General features: G+C 44.0%; 1 protein-coding gene across 2 annotated transcripts; it reads right to left on the bottom strand.

Annotated features, from left to right (window-relative positions):
• Window positions 1-269: 269 nt before the first annotated feature.
• On the bottom strand, window positions 270-17,607 carry kdr (kinase insert domain receptor (a type III receptor tyrosine kinase)). 2 transcript variants are annotated; one of them, XM_031868334.1, is made up of 31 exons: window positions 17,356-17,607; window positions 16,373-16,466; window positions 16,092-16,294; window positions 15,692-15,813; window positions 15,241-15,409; window positions 14,243-14,382; window positions 13,045-13,228; window positions 12,236-12,350; window positions 11,910-12,076; window positions 11,665-11,821; window positions 10,679-10,799; window positions 10,132-10,243; window positions 9,816-10,015; window positions 9,073-9,241; window positions 8,254-8,400; window positions 8,031-8,162; window positions 6,413-6,519; window positions 5,941-6,076; window positions 5,357-5,461; window positions 5,156-5,269; window positions 4,807-4,895; window positions 4,056-4,218; window positions 3,856-3,947; window positions 3,616-3,738; window positions 2,817-2,928; window positions 2,628-2,727; window positions 2,434-2,539; window positions 1,856-2,001; window positions 1,365-1,449; window positions 939-1,024; window positions 270-843 (listed from the first exon to the last, which is right to left on the bottom strand). In XM_031868334.1, the coding sequence occupies exons 1-31, from the start codon at window positions 17,408-17,410 to the stop codon at window positions 627-629; spliced, it is 4,068 nt and encodes a 1,355-aa protein (XP_031724194.1). In that variant the 5' UTR covers window positions 17,411-17,607; the 3' UTR covers window positions 270-626. The 2 variants fall into 2 exon arrangements, with proteins under 2 accessions (XP_031724194.1, XP_031724195.1); XM_031868335.1 differs by having other exon boundaries at window positions 15,241-15,406.
• Between the last annotated feature and the right edge of the window lie 295 nt (window positions 17,608-17,902).

Genomic DNA, 17,902 nt, shown 5'->3' with positions numbered 1-17,902 from the left:
AAAGGCATTGTTCCACACACGGCTGAGAAAGTAGTTTTCTTTGCGTTAGAGGCAGAGAAAGGAAATGAGATGTGTCTGGACTCATTGATTAGTGAGGAATACGGGAGGCTTCACGATAACAGAGTAAACAAGAGCCGTCTTTGCCATCTGTGAGTATGTTTTATTTTATAAAACTAGTTGCATTATTGCAGGTTTAGTAATACATTTTCAATAAAATACTGTAAGTTGTTGAGATTATATATATATATATATATATATATATATATATGCAGAGAAGAACTGTACAAATGTGCCATTGTTGGGATTGACGTGTGAGAACTGCCTCCTTACTGGACATTTAATGTGCCAAAAAAACAAACATTTGCAGATTCAATTATCTAAAAGTTCCAGATGTCATTTCCTGCATTAGAGGAAGTGGGTGGATTGCACTTCCGGAAGTGGGCGTGTCCTCGTGTCTCAACCTTTTTTTACTCGCTGAGTAAACATGAAAGCATGTCCGAAGAGAGCTACGCTTACAAACTCATACAACCTTCCAGTTCTTTCCCCAGCTGACTTATTGAGTAACACCTGTGACTCGTACAGTGAAAAGACTCGGGGGTTAAGTTGTGGGGGGGGGGGGGGTTGGGTCAGACAGGCGGCGTGCTGTAGCGGATCTCCGCGTTGAACTTGTCCGGCGTCTTGGGCAGCGGAGGCTTCTTCAGCATGTTGTGCTTCATGATGGCCTCCTCGTTGGCGTAGATCGGGGCGTCTGTGTCGTCGGAGTGGTACCCCGACTGGTATCCGCTCGTCTGATTGGACGACTCCGAGGCCAGAGACTCTTTGCTCTTAAAGCGCAGCAGCTGACTGGAGGGGGGGGGCAGGAACGGGGAGGTTACATTCAAACTTGGTTTGCAGCTAAAACACAGTAACAATCTGTATGTTATGATGTGAGCCCTCACCTGAAGTTGGGTGTCGTTGGCAGCTGTGGATTCAAACCCTTCACCTCCTCCGGTGAGAAGCACAAACCACTGTCTGTGTGACCCTCCTGTAGAAACGGCAGCCGTGGAAATGAACACGGGCGGGTGGTGCAAACAGAGAGTTCACCCTTCATTTTGTAAAGTAGGGCAAGTCCACGCCAAGGATAAATAAAATAAAGTGCGTTTTCTTGCAATAACAGAAAAATTAGCTTGGTAAGTGTTTTTAAAATAAGATTCATTTCGAGGCCTTTTTAACTGATTTTGAGCAATATTTCACCAATGAGATTAGATTTTGGATTGTTGCAGAAATAAATCAATAGAATAAATCAAATAAGGCTCATTTGCTCAGGAGTAAGTAGATCAAAGCTGTGATGTTTGTTGTTGTGTGTTGGACGTGCAGACGCTCACCATGACACTGCTGCGAGCCACAGGGACGTCCTCAAACGTCTTCACACTGAGGGGACGACCGCACCGCTCGCTCTGTTGGGACAGTCTGCACAGAGGAAGTAGGTGATTGGATAACATTCACAGCAGAGTATATTCTCAAAGCCGTAAGTGCAGGGTACAAAATATTCGCGCAACGACAATTTCAACAGATTTCCACCTGCAGAGATATTTGTTTGACCAATGAAATTGGTCTTTGCACTCAAGTTCTGAGTCAAGTTCCATGTCCTAAATTTCGAGTTTCAAGTCCCAAAAAAGTGAAAAATGTTTTGCATACTGACATTAGTTTTCTTGTTCACCTCCACATCATTTTTCTACACAAACACAATAATCTTTGGTGTCATTTTTTTCCAACTGCTTCTGGTAATGTAACGTTTTCATGGTTAAGCAGCTTGATTAGACTCATTCAGTGGATCTGGAGAATTAAGAGCAGAGAGTGAGATCATCATGCTGACCCTAAGGACGGCGGGTTGTCGTAGTGGAGTTGAGCCTCCAGGATTTCCCCACTCTGCGGCCTGCTGTAGGGGTTCCTGGGGTCGGGGGTCACTGGAGATCCTTCTGCCGCGCTGCCGACTGTCAGAGGGATGTAGTCCTTCCCGTCCTGGATGACCAAGAAAACTAATGATTTCACCTCAAATACACGCTGGATCAAATTAATCCACACAAATGAGTAGAAATATGAACTCATTTAAAAATGATCAATTCAGTGTTTTCCAGTAATTACTTGTCCTGATGCTGTAATCAGCTTTCTCCTGTCGCAACTAGCTTGCGTCAGCCTGTATTTTCTTTTCTTGTCCGACTTCAGCTAACTTTCAATTAAATTTCCCAGAATGAGTTCCGGTATACTGGGAACACTGACAGCCATAACTACAGCACAGTAAAAGACATGGACGGTGCCTTTTAATCATAAATTGCATGATGGACTATTGAGGCTGTACAGAAACCGGCACATCTGAATCCTTTTTATTCTTGCTGTCTGACAACTGACAATATTTCCTAGAATATAAATGTTTTATAGACACGGTGTACAGACCCGTTGGGCGCTGGCCTGCAGCAGGTTGCCCAGATGTCCCACCAGCTCTGCGAATGTTGGCCTGTCTGTGGGACGATCCAGCCAGCAGTCCAACATGGTCTGGTATCTGGAAGTAAATGGGATCACGGTTAAGACGTTGGAGCGAGTTAAGTTTTTTCTGTGTGTGACCTGCATCGTGTCGACCTTCCGCTCACATCTCGGTGGTGGCGTATTCCGGAGGTCTCATCCTGGTGCCCTCCTTAAGCCTCCTGCAGAATAACTCGTCGATGCAAACACCCGGATAGGGAGAAGCCCCTGCAGGAGATAAGATGGAGGTAATACTGCAGGTGTGCAGTGATCATTATGTGTCAAGTGTTGTGTGTAATGGTGATTATGAGGCTCACCCAGAGAAAAGATCTCCCAGAGAAGAACTCCAAAGGACCAAACGTCACTTTGTGTGGTGTACACCCGATCGAAGATGGTCTCTGGAGCCATCCACTTCAGAGGGAGTCGAGCCTGTAGCAAGAAGAGGATGTAAGCTTCGTTACTTCACATATTTTGACTGTTTGATGAGCCCCCTTTTGACTGCAGGAACTTCCCCAGAAACTAGGAACTTTTTGAGGAACTTTGCGTTTGGATCGCAGTGACCAGAATCTAAATCAAGTTTTTCGATGTTTACTGAGGTAATAAATCAAGAGAGAAGTAGAGTCATCATCTCATAGACTTCTACACAACCAGAGGAGTCGCCCCCTGGTGGACACTAGAGAGAATGCAGGTTTCAAGACACTTCAGCATTAGCTTCACTTTTCAGACCCAGAGGTTGCCGCATTGTTGTTCCAATTGTTTCATGGCGTTTATGTTCTAAAGCACAAATAACCATCACCAACAGATGATTTGCTGTGGAGATGGACGGTTAGTTTAATTTTCCTCAGCTGATGTCGTTGCAATGAGACAAAACCAAGTTTTTTGTTTTATTTTTAAAGATGAAACGTGTGGGCACAATGAACTGCAGCCTGCAGAGGGTTTACCCTGTGACCATCAGCAGCCATCCTCCCAGTGGAATAATTTGCCTGATCTTCGCAGGTCTGTAAACCATGATGGAAACACAGCCAACAATGGGCCAAAGGAACCTTTTTAGTTCGTTGAAAAGTAGTCCCGGGACTAAAATGACCAGAAACCTCACGCGTTGTGTGGGGGACTCACATCTCCCTTGCGGACATAGTCGGGGTCTTTGTAGACATCTCTAGCAAGGCCAAAGTCGCAGATCTTCACCACGTTGTTCTCTGACAGGAGGATGTTTCTGGCTGCTAGATCTCTGTGGATGCACTGCAGAGCAAACAGAAACAAAAGGGATTCACATTCACACGCAAAGAGAGATTATCATCTCCAATTTTGGATGTCTGCATGCGTACACACAGACGTCTAGATAATATTTAGTTTCACCTTGCGGGACGACAGAAACTCCATGCCTTTAGCCACCTGGAAGCTGTAGCAGATCAGGTCCTCCATGGTCAGATGGTCCTCGTCTGAGCTCTCTGTGGTCACATGATGCATTTTAAATCATAACTATGAGCCCTGAACAACATTACAGGTGTCCACAACAACTAATGTGGGAGTTAGTCATTCTGCGTTGTCTTCCCCACCTTCCTGCGTGTCCACGTTGCTGCCTGAAGCCCGGTCTCCAGCTCTGGAGCAGACGGCCATTCCCGTGCAGATGTCCAGCTGGGCGATCTTCCCCAAGCCCAGATCCCCTTCGGCCACATCCTCGTCTGCAGACGCCCACTTCTGGCTGTCCACCCGCCTCCTCTGTTGACCACGAGGGAAAACACAGAAAGAAAGAGTCAGAATGATATTTTATTCAAGCTGCAGGTTCTCTTTGTACGGATCTCACTGCATGTTAAGATTGATTTATTCTTGCCGCAACCGCGGGGGGGGGGTCGCGATTGTCCGGGGGGCAACGATGACCTTTACGAGATTGAGGCGTTGCGTTTTTTTGAGCCAGGCGCTGCAGTTGCTCTCAACCGACTACATGACCCAATGCATGATGGGAAATGCCTGGCTGTCACCTGATTGGCTCTTAGTTTTGCAGATACATTTTCACACATATACATATATCAAATTAGAAACGATTCAAACGGGGTCTGTAAACTACAACTAGCCTACATATTGGATCTACTAGGATGTAACTATTTCTGTGACTTCCTGTGTATTCTCTAAAGGCTGCTTTTAACTGTCCGCCCACCTTGCTGCTGCCGCATGAGCTCGTCTACTTTCCAGGTGAGGAGCAGCTCATCTCATACCAGCGTAGTTTCTAACGATGGGACGCAGATGGGCGGAGAAAATGGAGATTGACAATGAGCTGCTGGAGGCAGAGTCAGAGAGGGTTACATTTACCTTGTAGGGGCTGTACTCGCCACGCTTGCTCTTCAGGTAGCTGGAGAGGTTTCCGTTTTTACAGTACTCAACAATCACCATCAGTGGCCCTGTGGAGTGAGGGGAAGAGGTCAAAGTAAGACGGCTCTTTACATCATGCTGTATTGAAGAAGACTTGAAACTAGAGATTGAGACCATAAACTCATGTTTACAATGTTTACTGAGGTAATAAATCAAGAGAGAAGTAGAGTCATGTTCGCATAGACTTCTATACAACCAGAGGAGTCGCCCCCTGGTGGACATTAGGGAGAATGCAGCCTGGTCATGAAGAATAGAGGACGAAGATGAGGACAGCCATCTGCTCGCTCACCTCCAGGCTTCGTACAGGCTCCCAGCAGGTTGACGACGTTGAGATGATGTCCAATATGAATGAGAATTTTCAGCTCGGACATCAAGGCGCGGTACTCGCTCGACGTGGCTCCCTCTGTAACACGGACAGATTTAATTTATAATTTTTTTATTTATTGTCTTTGTGTTCGTGTGGAGAGACAAAGGAGGAGGAAACACTCGCCTTTAAGCATCTTGACTGCAACAGTGGTGTGCGTGGTGGCTTTCTCGATGCCGAAGGCGGCCGCTTCGACCACCTGACCAAATGCTCCTCGTCCCAGCGGGTCACCTTTAAATGCAGGACATTCATCATGACACAAATAACAGCGCCAGATGCAGTAACCCTTCTTTGACATCACCCGTCATATGATGTGTTGATTAGAATTTGTTTTACACTGGAATTCATCTAAAACGATCAACCATATAAAAGTGGATGATTTGTAGTTTTGCTAGCGTTGGTCCACCACTTTAGTCCAGACTGAAATGTCTCAACTATTGGATGGATTGCTATAACGTTTGGTTCAGACATTCATCACCTCAGGAAGACTTTTTATATTTTTGGTGATGCTCTGACTTTCCTGACAGACACATCTCCATCCTGTGTTCACACCAAACGTGAAGCAAATTTCAATCAATGTGATCTTTTTAAAACTCGTCTAACTCTCTAAGCGGGGACTTGCAGGAGCTTAGTGTCCTGTTCAAGGCGATGCAGATGCTTGCTTGACTCCTTTACTCGCTATGCCACCTTGCAGCCTTCAGTAGTCTCACCTAGCTTCAGCCTGTCCCGAGGGAACTCCCATTTGTTAGCATCGTACGTGAGCCTCTCGCACTGCTCGTCCATGGGCATGTCCTCTGCGTCCAGGATCATGGACAGGTAGCCCGTCTTCAGATCCCCCCGAGTTGGCTGAAACCGTGTGAGAAAAAACATCTGAATTAATGATCAAAAACTAAATTGTACAGCATGTTTCCAGTGACTCCATTGCCCCTCCCGTTACAAAAGGATCCCAATCAGTGCTGCTGGTCTACGTGACTTAACGGAGCAGAAAGTGGACCCTGTTGTTCCTGGAAACAAAGGAGAGCTGCCACTGAGAGCCAAACCAGTCACTTCGAATCAGTCTCACACCCACACACTGTGTGCATTTTAGCTGTACTTCTTTTTTTAAATTTTCATTCAGAATCATCCTTCCTTGGGTTGTGTTGGGTATGTAGTGTGGCAAAGGGAGGATGAGGAAGTTCTTACTCTCTTTCTTCCACGGATGACAAAGACGATCAGTAACCAGAAAAACATGGCGATGACCACTGACCCGATGGGAACAATCAGCTCCACATTGGTCTTTTCCTCTGCACCTAGAATGGACCCAACAATTTGAGATGCAGGCGTGCTCACAAACAACAAATCCCTCAGTGAACAGAAACGTGGGACAGTCACGGTGGAATGTCGATTATTTCAGTGGCGTGCCTCGTGGAGCTGCATAAAGTTCAGACAGTCTTGTCTTTGGCATGTTCACGTGTGTGTGTGTGTGTGTGTGTGTGTATGTCTGTCTGGGCTGGAGGAAGGAGACTGTTGGAATCTGGACTGTAAGCAAACTGATATTTTATCTAGTCATAACAAATGTTCAGGAGTCAGCAAGAACAATTACTGCCAAAGACAACTTGGAAAAGCCCTTTTGGAGCCGTCGTGAGTAACATGCTGTAATGAACCGACGTCTCTCCGCTGCAGTTCAGCGTAGAGACTTACGAAGATGATTAGGGGGAAAGACTGGGTCAGAAAAGGGGAGGGAATGGTGTTGTTTCTTCTTCTTCTTGTTTGGAGGGTAGTCTGAACAGTTTATATTCAAACCTTTTTCGCATCACAGATTAATTGTTCCCTTGTGAAATCTATTTTAAACATGTTTTAAAAAAGCAAATAGTTCCATTACGAAGATAGCTTTAATTTTAAAGAAACGTGTAATAAACATGGCCGGTCATGTGACTCAGGCACAGTGTAATTGATACGATATGTCATATATGACATTCAGCCACCGTCCTCACCCCAAAAACTGCTCGCTCTTGCTTGTTGCTCTGTAAAACTCCCTCACATGCACGCAAGATGTTCTCGTTATCCGCCCGTCCTCTGCCCTCCCTTGTTTGCAGGGATGACGCCTGCAGCCGAGAGCAACTCTAACTGGGTCTACGTTCTGCTGGCGGGGTCCGAGTCACGTAGGCCCTGGTTCTAGTCATTTGTTTGTGTGTCGCTGTAGACCGTAGAGCAGAGGCTGGAGCTGGGCTGGCCTCTCCCTTTGTCCTGCTCCCTCATTGTTTTGGATTTAGAAACACCGAGGAGGATGTGTGCTAACTGGGCCAACTTCCTGTCATGCGGAAGCAAAGTTATTCTTACTCTAAATCTTTGATATCAAAAAATGTCAGATGTTTGATATGAATTGTTGAAGCCTTAAGGTCAGATATAAATACACAGTCTTTGTGAGTATTTACAAGAGGTTAAGGCTGGAGTATCCTACATGAACTATGAGCAATATATGGATGGATTACTGAACTGGCCTACTGGGCACAGGTCCAGGTGCTCAGAGGGGTCCGGGGACCAAAAACATATTTTGGTCCCCGGATTTCGAGACAGAACGAAGACCCCAAAAAAGTATTAAATGAGCATGAAATAAGTATAAAGAGAATCAAAAAGAGCATAAAGACACGAAAAACAACCACAAAACGACAACTACTTTTGGGGCTCTTGCTCCCATGTAGAAGGGGTCGGGGGCCTTTGACATGTCTGTGCCCAGGGGCCGATATTTATCGTCAGTAAACAGGAAGTACTTCATCATTGTACTGTAATACTTCAGGTATGATTCAGGGGAGGGACTGACCTTCGGTTGTCAAATAGGCCTGTGAGGTGTCACAGCCGCGGCTGTTACAGGCAGTGCAGGTGTACAGACCGCTGTCGTCCTTCTTCACTCGCTGAATGGTCAGAATGTGGTTGTGCTGACTCAGGATCACCCCTGAAAGCAATCCGTGCTGTTTAATTAAATGAACTGTGGCAACGCGTGAAGTGAGTGAGCGTTCATTAGATAAGCCATGCGACCGCCTCACCTGAGCCCTCCACCACAGTGTGGTTGTTTTTGGTCCACACCACCGTCGGGTTCGGCGTCCCGCCAGCATCGCACAGGAGACTGATCGTTGCACTCACGTTAACTTTTTGGTCGGTTAAATTATTATGGATCCTTGCAGCCTCAAGACCTAAAATCAGAATCAAAGTAAATTAATTTAAAAAAAAAAAAACTCCAAATGTCATTTTTTGTTGACTATTTTGAAGATGAAAGAAAAGGTTTAAATTGGGATTTCAATGAAATAATCGTGCACAAAGATATTCCCTCAATCAGATGCCCCACTCTTAATACTTCATCGTCGTCATCTTGGCTTTTTCCCCACCAATGATCGTAAATTACCATATTTGGGCTGAGGAGGAGTGACGTAGAGACGCCATATACGTAGAGACCTGTCAATCACTGTGTAGCCTCGCCCTAAAGCATCCCCTGCTTTATGGTCTGTTTGACTCTAAATGGACCATAATGTACTAAATGAACATCATGCTGTATTGAAGAAGACTTGAAACTAGAGATTGAGACCATAAACTCATGTTTACAATGTTTACTGAGGTAATAAATCAAGAGAGAAGTAGAGTCATTTTCTCATAGACTTCTATACAACCAGAGGAGTCGCCCCCTGATGGTCACTGGAGAGAATGCAGCTTTAACACATGAAGCATCGGCTTCACTCGGCAGAACCTGAGGTTGCCGCCTGCTTGAAATGATGGTTTTCCATTGTGGATGATCAACTTGTAGGTCCTGAATGTCTCAGTGTTCTCAAACATTAAAAAAAAAAAAAAAGGGAATTGTACATTTTTCTCACCTTTGAGAGAAAGACGGCGCACCAGGCAGGTTTTCTCTCGAGTCTGAATGTTTTCCACCCGACAGGCGTACAGACCCTCATCCCGAGGGGACACGTTGGGCAGCGACAGCTCCAGGGTCACGTTGGTGCCCTGCAGGCTGGACAGCGTTACACGAGACGGGGGACTCCGCTGCAGTTCAAGGGAGCGACGGGAAATATTTTACTCAAGTAAAAAGGGCAATATAATCATGTAAAGTATTCCGTTACAAGTAGAAGTCCTGGATTCAAAACCTTACTAAGTTAAAGTGCAAAAGTATTAAGATACACTTAAATTACCAGAAGTTAAATTGATCATTATACAGAGTAATACATTACTGATGCATGAGGTGTTCATCACTGTAATGTTGCAGCCGGTAGAGGTGGAGTTCATTTTAATGACTTGTTGTGTAGTTTAATCTATAATTAAAGCTGCTAGCAGCGATGAACGGACCCTCACACCTTCCCTTGTGTTGGAGGTACTCGTGGGACGGGCGGCGTGGCTATGAAAGGGGTGGGGCTGGGGTGTTGGGGCGGGGCTATGAGTCTTAATTGTCATTTAAATGTATTATCATGGCTGTGAAATTTGGAGAAGATTTGACTAAGGACTCTTAAGTTGCAACAACTTCGGACTAAACACGGCCCTTTTTGCCGCCTCGTCACATTCAATTAAAAATGGCCAACCTTCGGTTTGGTTATAACTCCAAACTACTGTAAAGTACAAGTACCTCAAAATTGTTCTTAACTACAGTTACATTCCACCACGGGCGACACGGCTGCACCGACTTGATCTGCTCCGACTCCGATATGTTGGTGACACCGAACCAGGTCATGTTTCCGTACAGCAGCTTGTCGGCCTTACAGCGCAGAACCACGTGGTCCTCTTCTAACGGCCCGCCGGGGGGCGACACGCTCACCTCCAGGCCGCCTGCAGAGCACAGATGGACACGCGGGCGTGAACGACGGCAGCGTGGTGAATACTGAAGCGTGGTCACAGTTACAGGAAAGAAGCCACATGAGACCAAAAGAAAGACCAGTGCTCACGTGTGACGTGGAAAAAGATGATGCGTGAATCCTCCCCGACTTTGTTGGCAGCCGTGCATCTGTAGAGGGTGTGGGCCTCGGCTTTCTGAACCTTCAAAGAGCTCGCGATTTTCTGGGAAAATGCATTTAATTTGTTAGTTGCAGTGTGCAACTGCAACACTGTTGACCCGAGGATTGTCTGTGGAGTTCTGAAGCTGCCGTTGTAGTAAATAAAAAAAATAAATAAACTTAATCATCAAATAGATGTGCAGGTTAATTTAAAAATATGTTAGACTAAGATATGTTTATTTGATCAAAAAAGCAAATGAATAAAAAGCAGAAATAAATGTAAACATTATAAATATTTAAATAAAAATATATTAATACAAAAATAATAATTCTTTTTTATTTCTGGGCATATTTATTTATTCCAAATTTAACAATTGAGGCTGTTATTTTTTTATTTATTGAGAAATGTATTTATTTGTTAATTTATTTATTATGTCAGCTTCAGTCCTCCATAGCAGACAGCAGGGAGATGGGGGTGTAATCCAGGGGAATTATTTACCTTTTGGTTATGCCCAGCGTCAGTTATGATCCGTTCGACTGGGTGGTGACCGGTGCTGTTGCTGATATGCCTCCAACCTGTGCACGCCGCTAGCTGCACTTCAGACTTTATCAGCCGTGACCTTTTGGACAAAAACAAACAGAAACCAGGTGACACGTCTTTAAACAATGTCCTCACAGAAGCTGCACTAATCACCCACGTCAGTGTCGGTGCAGAGTTGTTTCTCTTTCACTCTGATGCACCAAACGCATATTAACATTTACAAATGGAGAAAGTCTCACTATGTACTTGTATGTTTCTTTCCTGTTATTGCTGAGTTATGCAACTTATTTTTAGTCGAGGCAGAGACAAACTGTCGATCAAAATTAAGAAGAACAAGGAAGTTCAGTTTATTTTATAATTCAGAACATAACGAGGGAAAGAAAAGTCTGCAAGAAGAGACGCGGCTTCAGCAGGAAGAAGAGCTTTCTTTTGTCTTTTTTTTTTAACAGGGAGCACGATGGGAACAACAGGAAACGTAGCGCAGGACTGAGGAAGTGCTCCGATGTGTAGACAGGAGATAAGGAAACCTGCTGATTGTCTTCTCTGGACAGAGCCGGCCACTCACACACTCCTCCTTTCTGTCAACACGCGGCAGATCACGGCATACCTGAGGAGGCTGTCGGGTGACCGCTGACGCCTCCTGTGTTTATTGCATGGACCAGAAACAGCCCCAAATATCAGATTGTATAAAATCAGTAAACACATTCTCAAGTCTGAGAATAACTGACGTCCTTGGTAAAAAAAAAAAAGGGACATTGTGAAGAACATGAATCACATCCGCTGATCTGCATCGGGTCAGAGGGGCGCTCTCTTTGTCTCTTCTCGTGTTATTGTCAACATCACGAAAGCAGCTATTCCTCTTCTAAATCAACGACCTGTTGACAATGAGTTGAGTTGAGCTGAGAAGCACGTGAGCGCTGCATGCACGCTCGAAAAGGACTCACTGGAAGGCCTTTGGACAGTCGTCTTTAGACATCCACTGCCACTGGATGTGTGCAGGTGTGGGGAATCCACGAGCGGTGCACCTCAGGGTGGGGCTGCTGCCGTACGGGTACACATCAGTGTCCACCGCCACCTCCTTCTCAATGATGTGAGGAGGCACTGTAGAAGGAGATACGGACAGTTAGCACCACTGTCCCGCCAACAACGGTGTAAAAAATACTGTAAAAAACAAACAGGGAAAACATGCCGTTGACCAGCAGCTGGAAAGAGCGCCTCTGTTCCTCTTTGGTGATCTTATTGGTCAGGACCATTGTGTAATTCCCAGCATCCATTTCTGTGACTCCGCAGATGACGAGGGCGTCGCTTCTCTGTTTTATTCTGTAATCCTCCTTCAGTGGAAGGCCGTTCTTTAACCTGGGCAGACAGAGCAGCGTACAAAGCGTGACATGAAGTATCTGAATCTACATCAATGTGACAAAGATCACAATGGAAAGTTACATTTTTTTAACTAACTGTATGACAAAGTGCTGCTAGTACTTCATGCCACGACGTATTGTTCCCCTGTGAACGTACCATCTAGAGTTGGGGTCTGGGTAGGCCGAGTATTTGACGGGGATGGATGTTTGATCCCCGACATTTACCTCCCAAACCTTCGTCCACGGCTCTTTCATATCAATGAAAGGCTTTTCTGGAAACATAAAAAAAAATAGTCACAACACGTCGTTAGCAACACCAATGTTTAATATTTCAATATTCAAATCTTTAGAAAGAACCATAGTAATTATCCCATCAATCTTATGAGCATTGAGAAGATGGGAAAAGTTGTGTGGTTAAAGAAAAAAGGGAATAAATAAATATGTGTATTATTAGAGCCATTGTATGAAGAAAAAAATTAATGAAATAAAATATTCTGAGAGAAAAGACGTGGTGTTCCTTTAATCTCAGAGAATTTTCTAAATTATCACTTTATATTCTCAGAGGTTATTTCAAGTTTTTTTCTTGTATATTTACTACTTTAATCTTTTAAAATATCAAAGTAAATGATCTCAAATTCATTGTTTTTTCTCTGAATATTTCCCGCTCTTCTGGCTCCGTAAGTATTATTTTTTTTACCTACAATGGCCCTCATACGCCGTAGTAGATAAATGATTAATGCCAAAACCAAACAAAGTGTAAAAAAGGAGTTGGAAAAACAAAATAAAATGGTGAAAGATAAATTGAAGAATAAAACAAAACGCATTCAAATGTTTTGGGGTTCCATAAGACACATCCAGCAGAAAAAATAAAAATAAAACACACTTTTTGGAAAAGAATAGGAGAGAAATATTGAAAAATAAAACCGTTCCACCTGAGTGGGAGGTCTCTGTATTCAGGACACCTACCATACACTTTAAGAAATGCTGAGGCACTTTTCTCCATCTTCCCGCTGGATGCGGTGCAGGTGTATTCTCCGGTGTGGTCGACCGTCACGTTCTCCACTCTGAGTTTGCTGGAAAGCTCCAGCGAGTTCCACAGCTTCTTCTTGTTGGGCGTCGTGTGGGTCGGCCTCGAATTGTTCACCGAGGTCTGACATGTGAGAGAGAGAGAGAGAGAGAACGATTCAGAAGTGCTGTTCAGACAATTAAAACACATCAGAATGAATGAGGGGAAGACTTTTTTTTAGCTAAAACAAACCTAAAGTAGCAAAGCCTTCAGTTAACTAATCTGTTGCAGGCGTAGACGGTATTTAAGAAGTGGACGTAGTAGTCATGACGTCACTCACTGGTTTGTGGACTGCGGTTTTGAAGCCTCAAGTTCATCATTTTGACCTTTGCCATTTTGACATTTTCGCAATAGGAATTGACCTTATTTGGACTGTGAAGGAGTGATGTAGAGCTGTATGAACGCCCTAAAGCATCCCCTGCTTTATGGTCTGTTTGACTCCAAATGGACCATAATGTACTAAATGAACATCATGCTGTATTGAAGAAGACTTGAAACTAGAGATTGAGACCATAAACTCATGTTTACAATGTTTACTGAGGTAATAAATCAAGAGAGAAGTAGAGTCATTTTCTCATAGACTTCTATACAACCAGAGGAGTCGCCCCCTGGTGGACATTAGAGAGAATGCAGGTTTAACACATGAAGCATTGGCTTCACATTTCAGAACCTGAGGTTGTTGCCTGGTTGCAAACCACATTTTGGCATCTGGCTCAAAAAGTGACATCCATAGAAAGTTTTTTTTTTTTTTTTTTTTAATCTGCAGAATACCCGATATGTTATGATCCAATGAAGTTGGGCACTATACGAGAGTAAAACACACCTGGGGGAGATCTGCACTCTACTGAATATGCTCTTTTCTAGTTTCTTATATGAACCGGCACGACATCAAAAACACATCTGGTCACCTTTGCACTTTGAGATAAACTAAAGGATTCCTGAAAACAGGAAGTAAGGAATACGTGAGGAAGTGAGATACAACACTTCTGGTGTCTCTGTCCGTCCTCAGCGTGTATTAAAGACAGGCTGTCACATGTAAAATATACATGTCGGCATTGGCCGACACAGAGGAAGAGCAGGTAGGGATCGGGCACTGACCAGGGCCTGACCGGAGTGGGTCCAGTTGAATTCGATGCCCACGTTGAGCTCGGTTTTGGCCGTGCAGCCGAGCTCCAGCCGCTCCCCCGCACACAGCCTGAGCTGAGCGGGGGTCAGGGTGAGTTCGTAGATCTTGTATCCTGCGGAAAAGAAAAGGGAGGGACGACATGGCAGTCAGTCGACGGCCTATTGTTCTCCTGCGACTACCGACTCTCTCTCTGCTCATACTTTTCCTCGCTCGCTCAGTATTCCACCAAGTCTTTCATTTACTTTACGATCATATGTTCCTCTACGGTTTGAAAATTCTGTCCACACCACCTACGTTTTACAAAATATCTTCACTAGAACTAGAACATTGGAACGCAAAAAAACCCAGACTCCAAGGTGGCGATAAAGGCTACATCACTGATACCTCAGATACCAGAGGAGATTCTGCTCATTTTCCTTTGGCGGTGTTAACAAATTGTAGACAATAGCAAAGCAATAGCTAATTATTTATTTATTTATACATACTTTATATTTGGTGCCATGTCGAAAACTGAAATCGACTCATATGTGGTCAATCAACGAGGTGGATTTTCTGCGTAGCGTCACTTTACGATATAAGGAAATAAAAGCTTAAAAAAAAAAAAAAAAAAAGGTGATTGGGAAGGCGTCTTGTTCTACGAAATATTCAGACATCTCGGTGGCCTTTCAGGAGCAGCATCCTGCAGAGGAAGACTGTGAGAAGGCGGGGAACGAGTTTCCTCACGCAAAAGACTGACTAGATTAACGCGGGAAAAACAGTATTGTAGGAGTGAAGGAACGACGGTGTTGACTTTAGGTCCGTTTGACTGATCTTCGCTGGTCGTTGTTGAAGTGAAACCATCCGTTATGTAAAGATGTCATCGTTTCCACACAAATACAAAGTACCTTTTAGTGACATAAAACTGCGTGTGGACGAGATGTCAAACCGTAGAAATAGCTTTTTTTAAATACATATCTGTAGACAGGCTTACCGACAACAGCCACAATGTAGAGGGGGGACTTGAACGTCTCATTTCCGACGCGGGTCTGGCAGGACACGACGCCGGCGTAGCTGATCAGGTGACTGGGGACCGTGAAGCCCGTCCTGGCGTCCCACAGGGAGTCCTTCCCATCGGGATGGAGCTCCTTATTTGGATACTTCTGACAGACACAAACATTTACTGATTTCGAACACAGAAAAGAAAAATACAAAAAACACCAGGAATTTTTCCACACAAGCACCAATACCCAGATATGTAAATAAGATGATATAATAAATTTAAAAAAAAATAAATAAATTAAAAAAAACTATAAAAATTATTAATCTGCAACCCTGTAAAATGAGGTATTAGTTCTGTAATGCTGGTCGTCCTACAGAAGTTGCTTCCATCCTGTGCAGCAGAGAGAGAGAAGATGAAGGGAACAGAAACAACTCTTCCTCACAGTGTGGAGCGTGACGTTGAGATCCTCCACCGAGCCTCGGCACGGTATCACCACCCGCTCCCCCTCACGGATGAACACCACCTCGTATTCTTTCTCAGGCGGCACAAATGGCACCTTGTAATCTGAAATAACAGATAATATGTGTAAGTTAACTTAAAAACGGTGTATTAGTTAGCAGTGTGTCCTTTGTGAGACTGACTGCAGGATTTACAGTATAAATGGTGACAGCGATACTATTTGCAGTATTGCAATCCGAACCTTTAAAACAATTTGACTTAAAGGCACTGTTTCTTAATACCGTTTGATATGTTCACAGTATTTATACAACACTTAGACCTACTTTATAATACAAAATATAATATAATAAAGCAAAGATGTCAGTTTGTTGAGTGGGTTGTACCGTTGACAAACACATAAGCTGCTGCTGACGTCTTGCCGTCCTCCACCTTCAGGTCCCTGTAGGAGCACTGGTACTGTCCGGTTTCGTTGACGGTCGCGTTGGAGATCTGCAGTGTCGTGCAGAAGAGTCCCGATCCACTGCAGTCACTGGTGGAGAAGTGAGTGCTCGTAGGAGGGGTCGTCCACCTCAGGTACTGGCGGCCTCTGCCACACGAGAGATATTGAGTCAGTTCTGTACTGTACGTATAGATTGAACTGGTTAAAGTATATGCATACGTATACCTGCATGTCAGTTCCAGGTTGTCCGATTTGTTCATCCTGTGAATGCCATAGATGTTCAGCATCGGTGGATCGGGCATAAACCGCAGTTCGATGGCTAGAGGAGTCGACAAAAACAGTGATGACACAAGTCTGTGCAGCGCTAACAAACAACAGCTTCACAGAGGGGTCAGAGGTCACTATGGTTTCCAATAGCGCGCACAGTATGGTCCTTTAAAGATGTACTAAATGGAAATTAAATCAGGTTCAAAAGCCCAAGGTTGGAACTTAAAGCACAAAAAATATGTATTTTTAAAAAGGGTGTTTTGTAACTGGCTACTGAGGGGACATTTTTTCCACTGCTGCAGAAAATGGCGGAGCTGTGTCAAAACAGGAAGCAGGGGAAGATGGGCCGGGTCAGGCTCAATAGCCCGGCACAGTGTGGCCTAGGTGGGGTTCCTGTTTCGGAGGATACAGGCTGCCCACCACCTCCCTGTGAGGCCCTAAAGCACACACTGTATTGTATTGGGGGGGGGAAAAAAAAAAAAAAAAAGAAAAAAAAAAAAAAAAAACACTTTATAGGCTGACCAAGTGGGAATTATATAAGTTTGATTTGATTGATTTGTGTGTTGGGTTGTAGTTAGTTCTTTGTCAAATAGACTCACATTTCCCTCCTTTTGTCAACATATCTCAGAGCAGAAATTAGTGGATTACACTAGAATACTTTTTCCTACTCATCACATTTCAGACTTGTGGAACTCTTCATTAACCACAAAAGTATTCAGCAAAGCTCATTTATGCCTGTCCTAATATTTACAACTGACAGCTATCCCGTCATGTCACATTCCTTGTATGTTCAACATACCACGGCAATAAACGATTCTGATACATTAAATTGACATAAAAAGTAATAAATGATTGCCTCTATTGCAATACTTAGTTTGTTGTTTAACTGAAGTTTTTGGTTCAGACAGAAGATTTGATGAGTATTTAATTGATTCTCTTACCAGCAACACAACTGATTTTCAGAATAATGCCAAACAGTGAGACTGCCTGCGCCATCGTCCGTCAGGTCTTCGCTGCAGTAACGATAATCCTACAGGCTCAGTGTGCTAATCCATCGACTTCTGATGTTTGAGATTCCACCCCAGAGAAAGTTTGCGACACCACAAAGTCATGAAAATGAGCAGCGGAGGACTGTGAGTCCAAATGGAGCTGAAGCTGCTGCTGAGGATGGAGAGACTCCTTCAGCTGGACAGCCTGCAGGGGAGGAGTCTGTCTGTCTGTCTGTCTGTAAAAAAGTCACATTATATAGTATGTCAAAAATGTAATAAAAAATGTCATAGTATAGTATGTCAAAAAAAATCAAAAGCTGTTAGTGTGTCAGTGTGTCATAAAAGTCATAGTATAGTATGTCAAAGAAATCATTAAAATGGCAGTGTACAGTATGTCTTAAAAATGTCATGAATATGGCATCATTTTGAGAAGCCCCAACATTGGGTTTCTCTAGCTGTATGAAATTTGGTAGGTATATTTAGCGTGATGGGACGTACA

The sequence above is a fragment of the Anarrhichthys ocellatus genome, unplaced genomic scaffold (assembly GCF_004355925.1).
Source record: "Anarrhichthys ocellatus isolate YVR2014 unplaced genomic scaffold, GSC_Weel_1.0 scaffold42, whole genome shotgun sequence".
NCBI classification, from domain to species: domain Eukaryota; kingdom Metazoa; phylum Chordata; class Actinopteri; order Perciformes; family Anarhichadidae; genus Anarrhichthys; species Anarrhichthys ocellatus.
Note: the sequence above shows the minus strand (reverse complement) of the source record. Positions and strands in the feature narration are given on the sequence as shown.

Excerpts from the sequence above, each read along its gene's own strand:
- kdr (XM_031868334.1), bottom strand. The coding sequence starts at position 17,410 with ATGGCGCAGGCAGTCTCACTGTTTGGCATTATTCTGAAAATCAGTTGT. Across the intron at positions 5,462-5,940 it reads TCGGGACAGGCTGAAGCTAG|GTGACCCGCTGGGACGAGGA; the intron begins GTGAGACTACTG and ends CTGCATTTAAAG. Across the intron at positions 5,270-5,356 it reads TGCAGTCAAGATGCTTAAAG|AGGGAGCCACGTCGAGCGAG; the intron begins GCGAGTGTTTCC and ends TCCGTGTTACAG.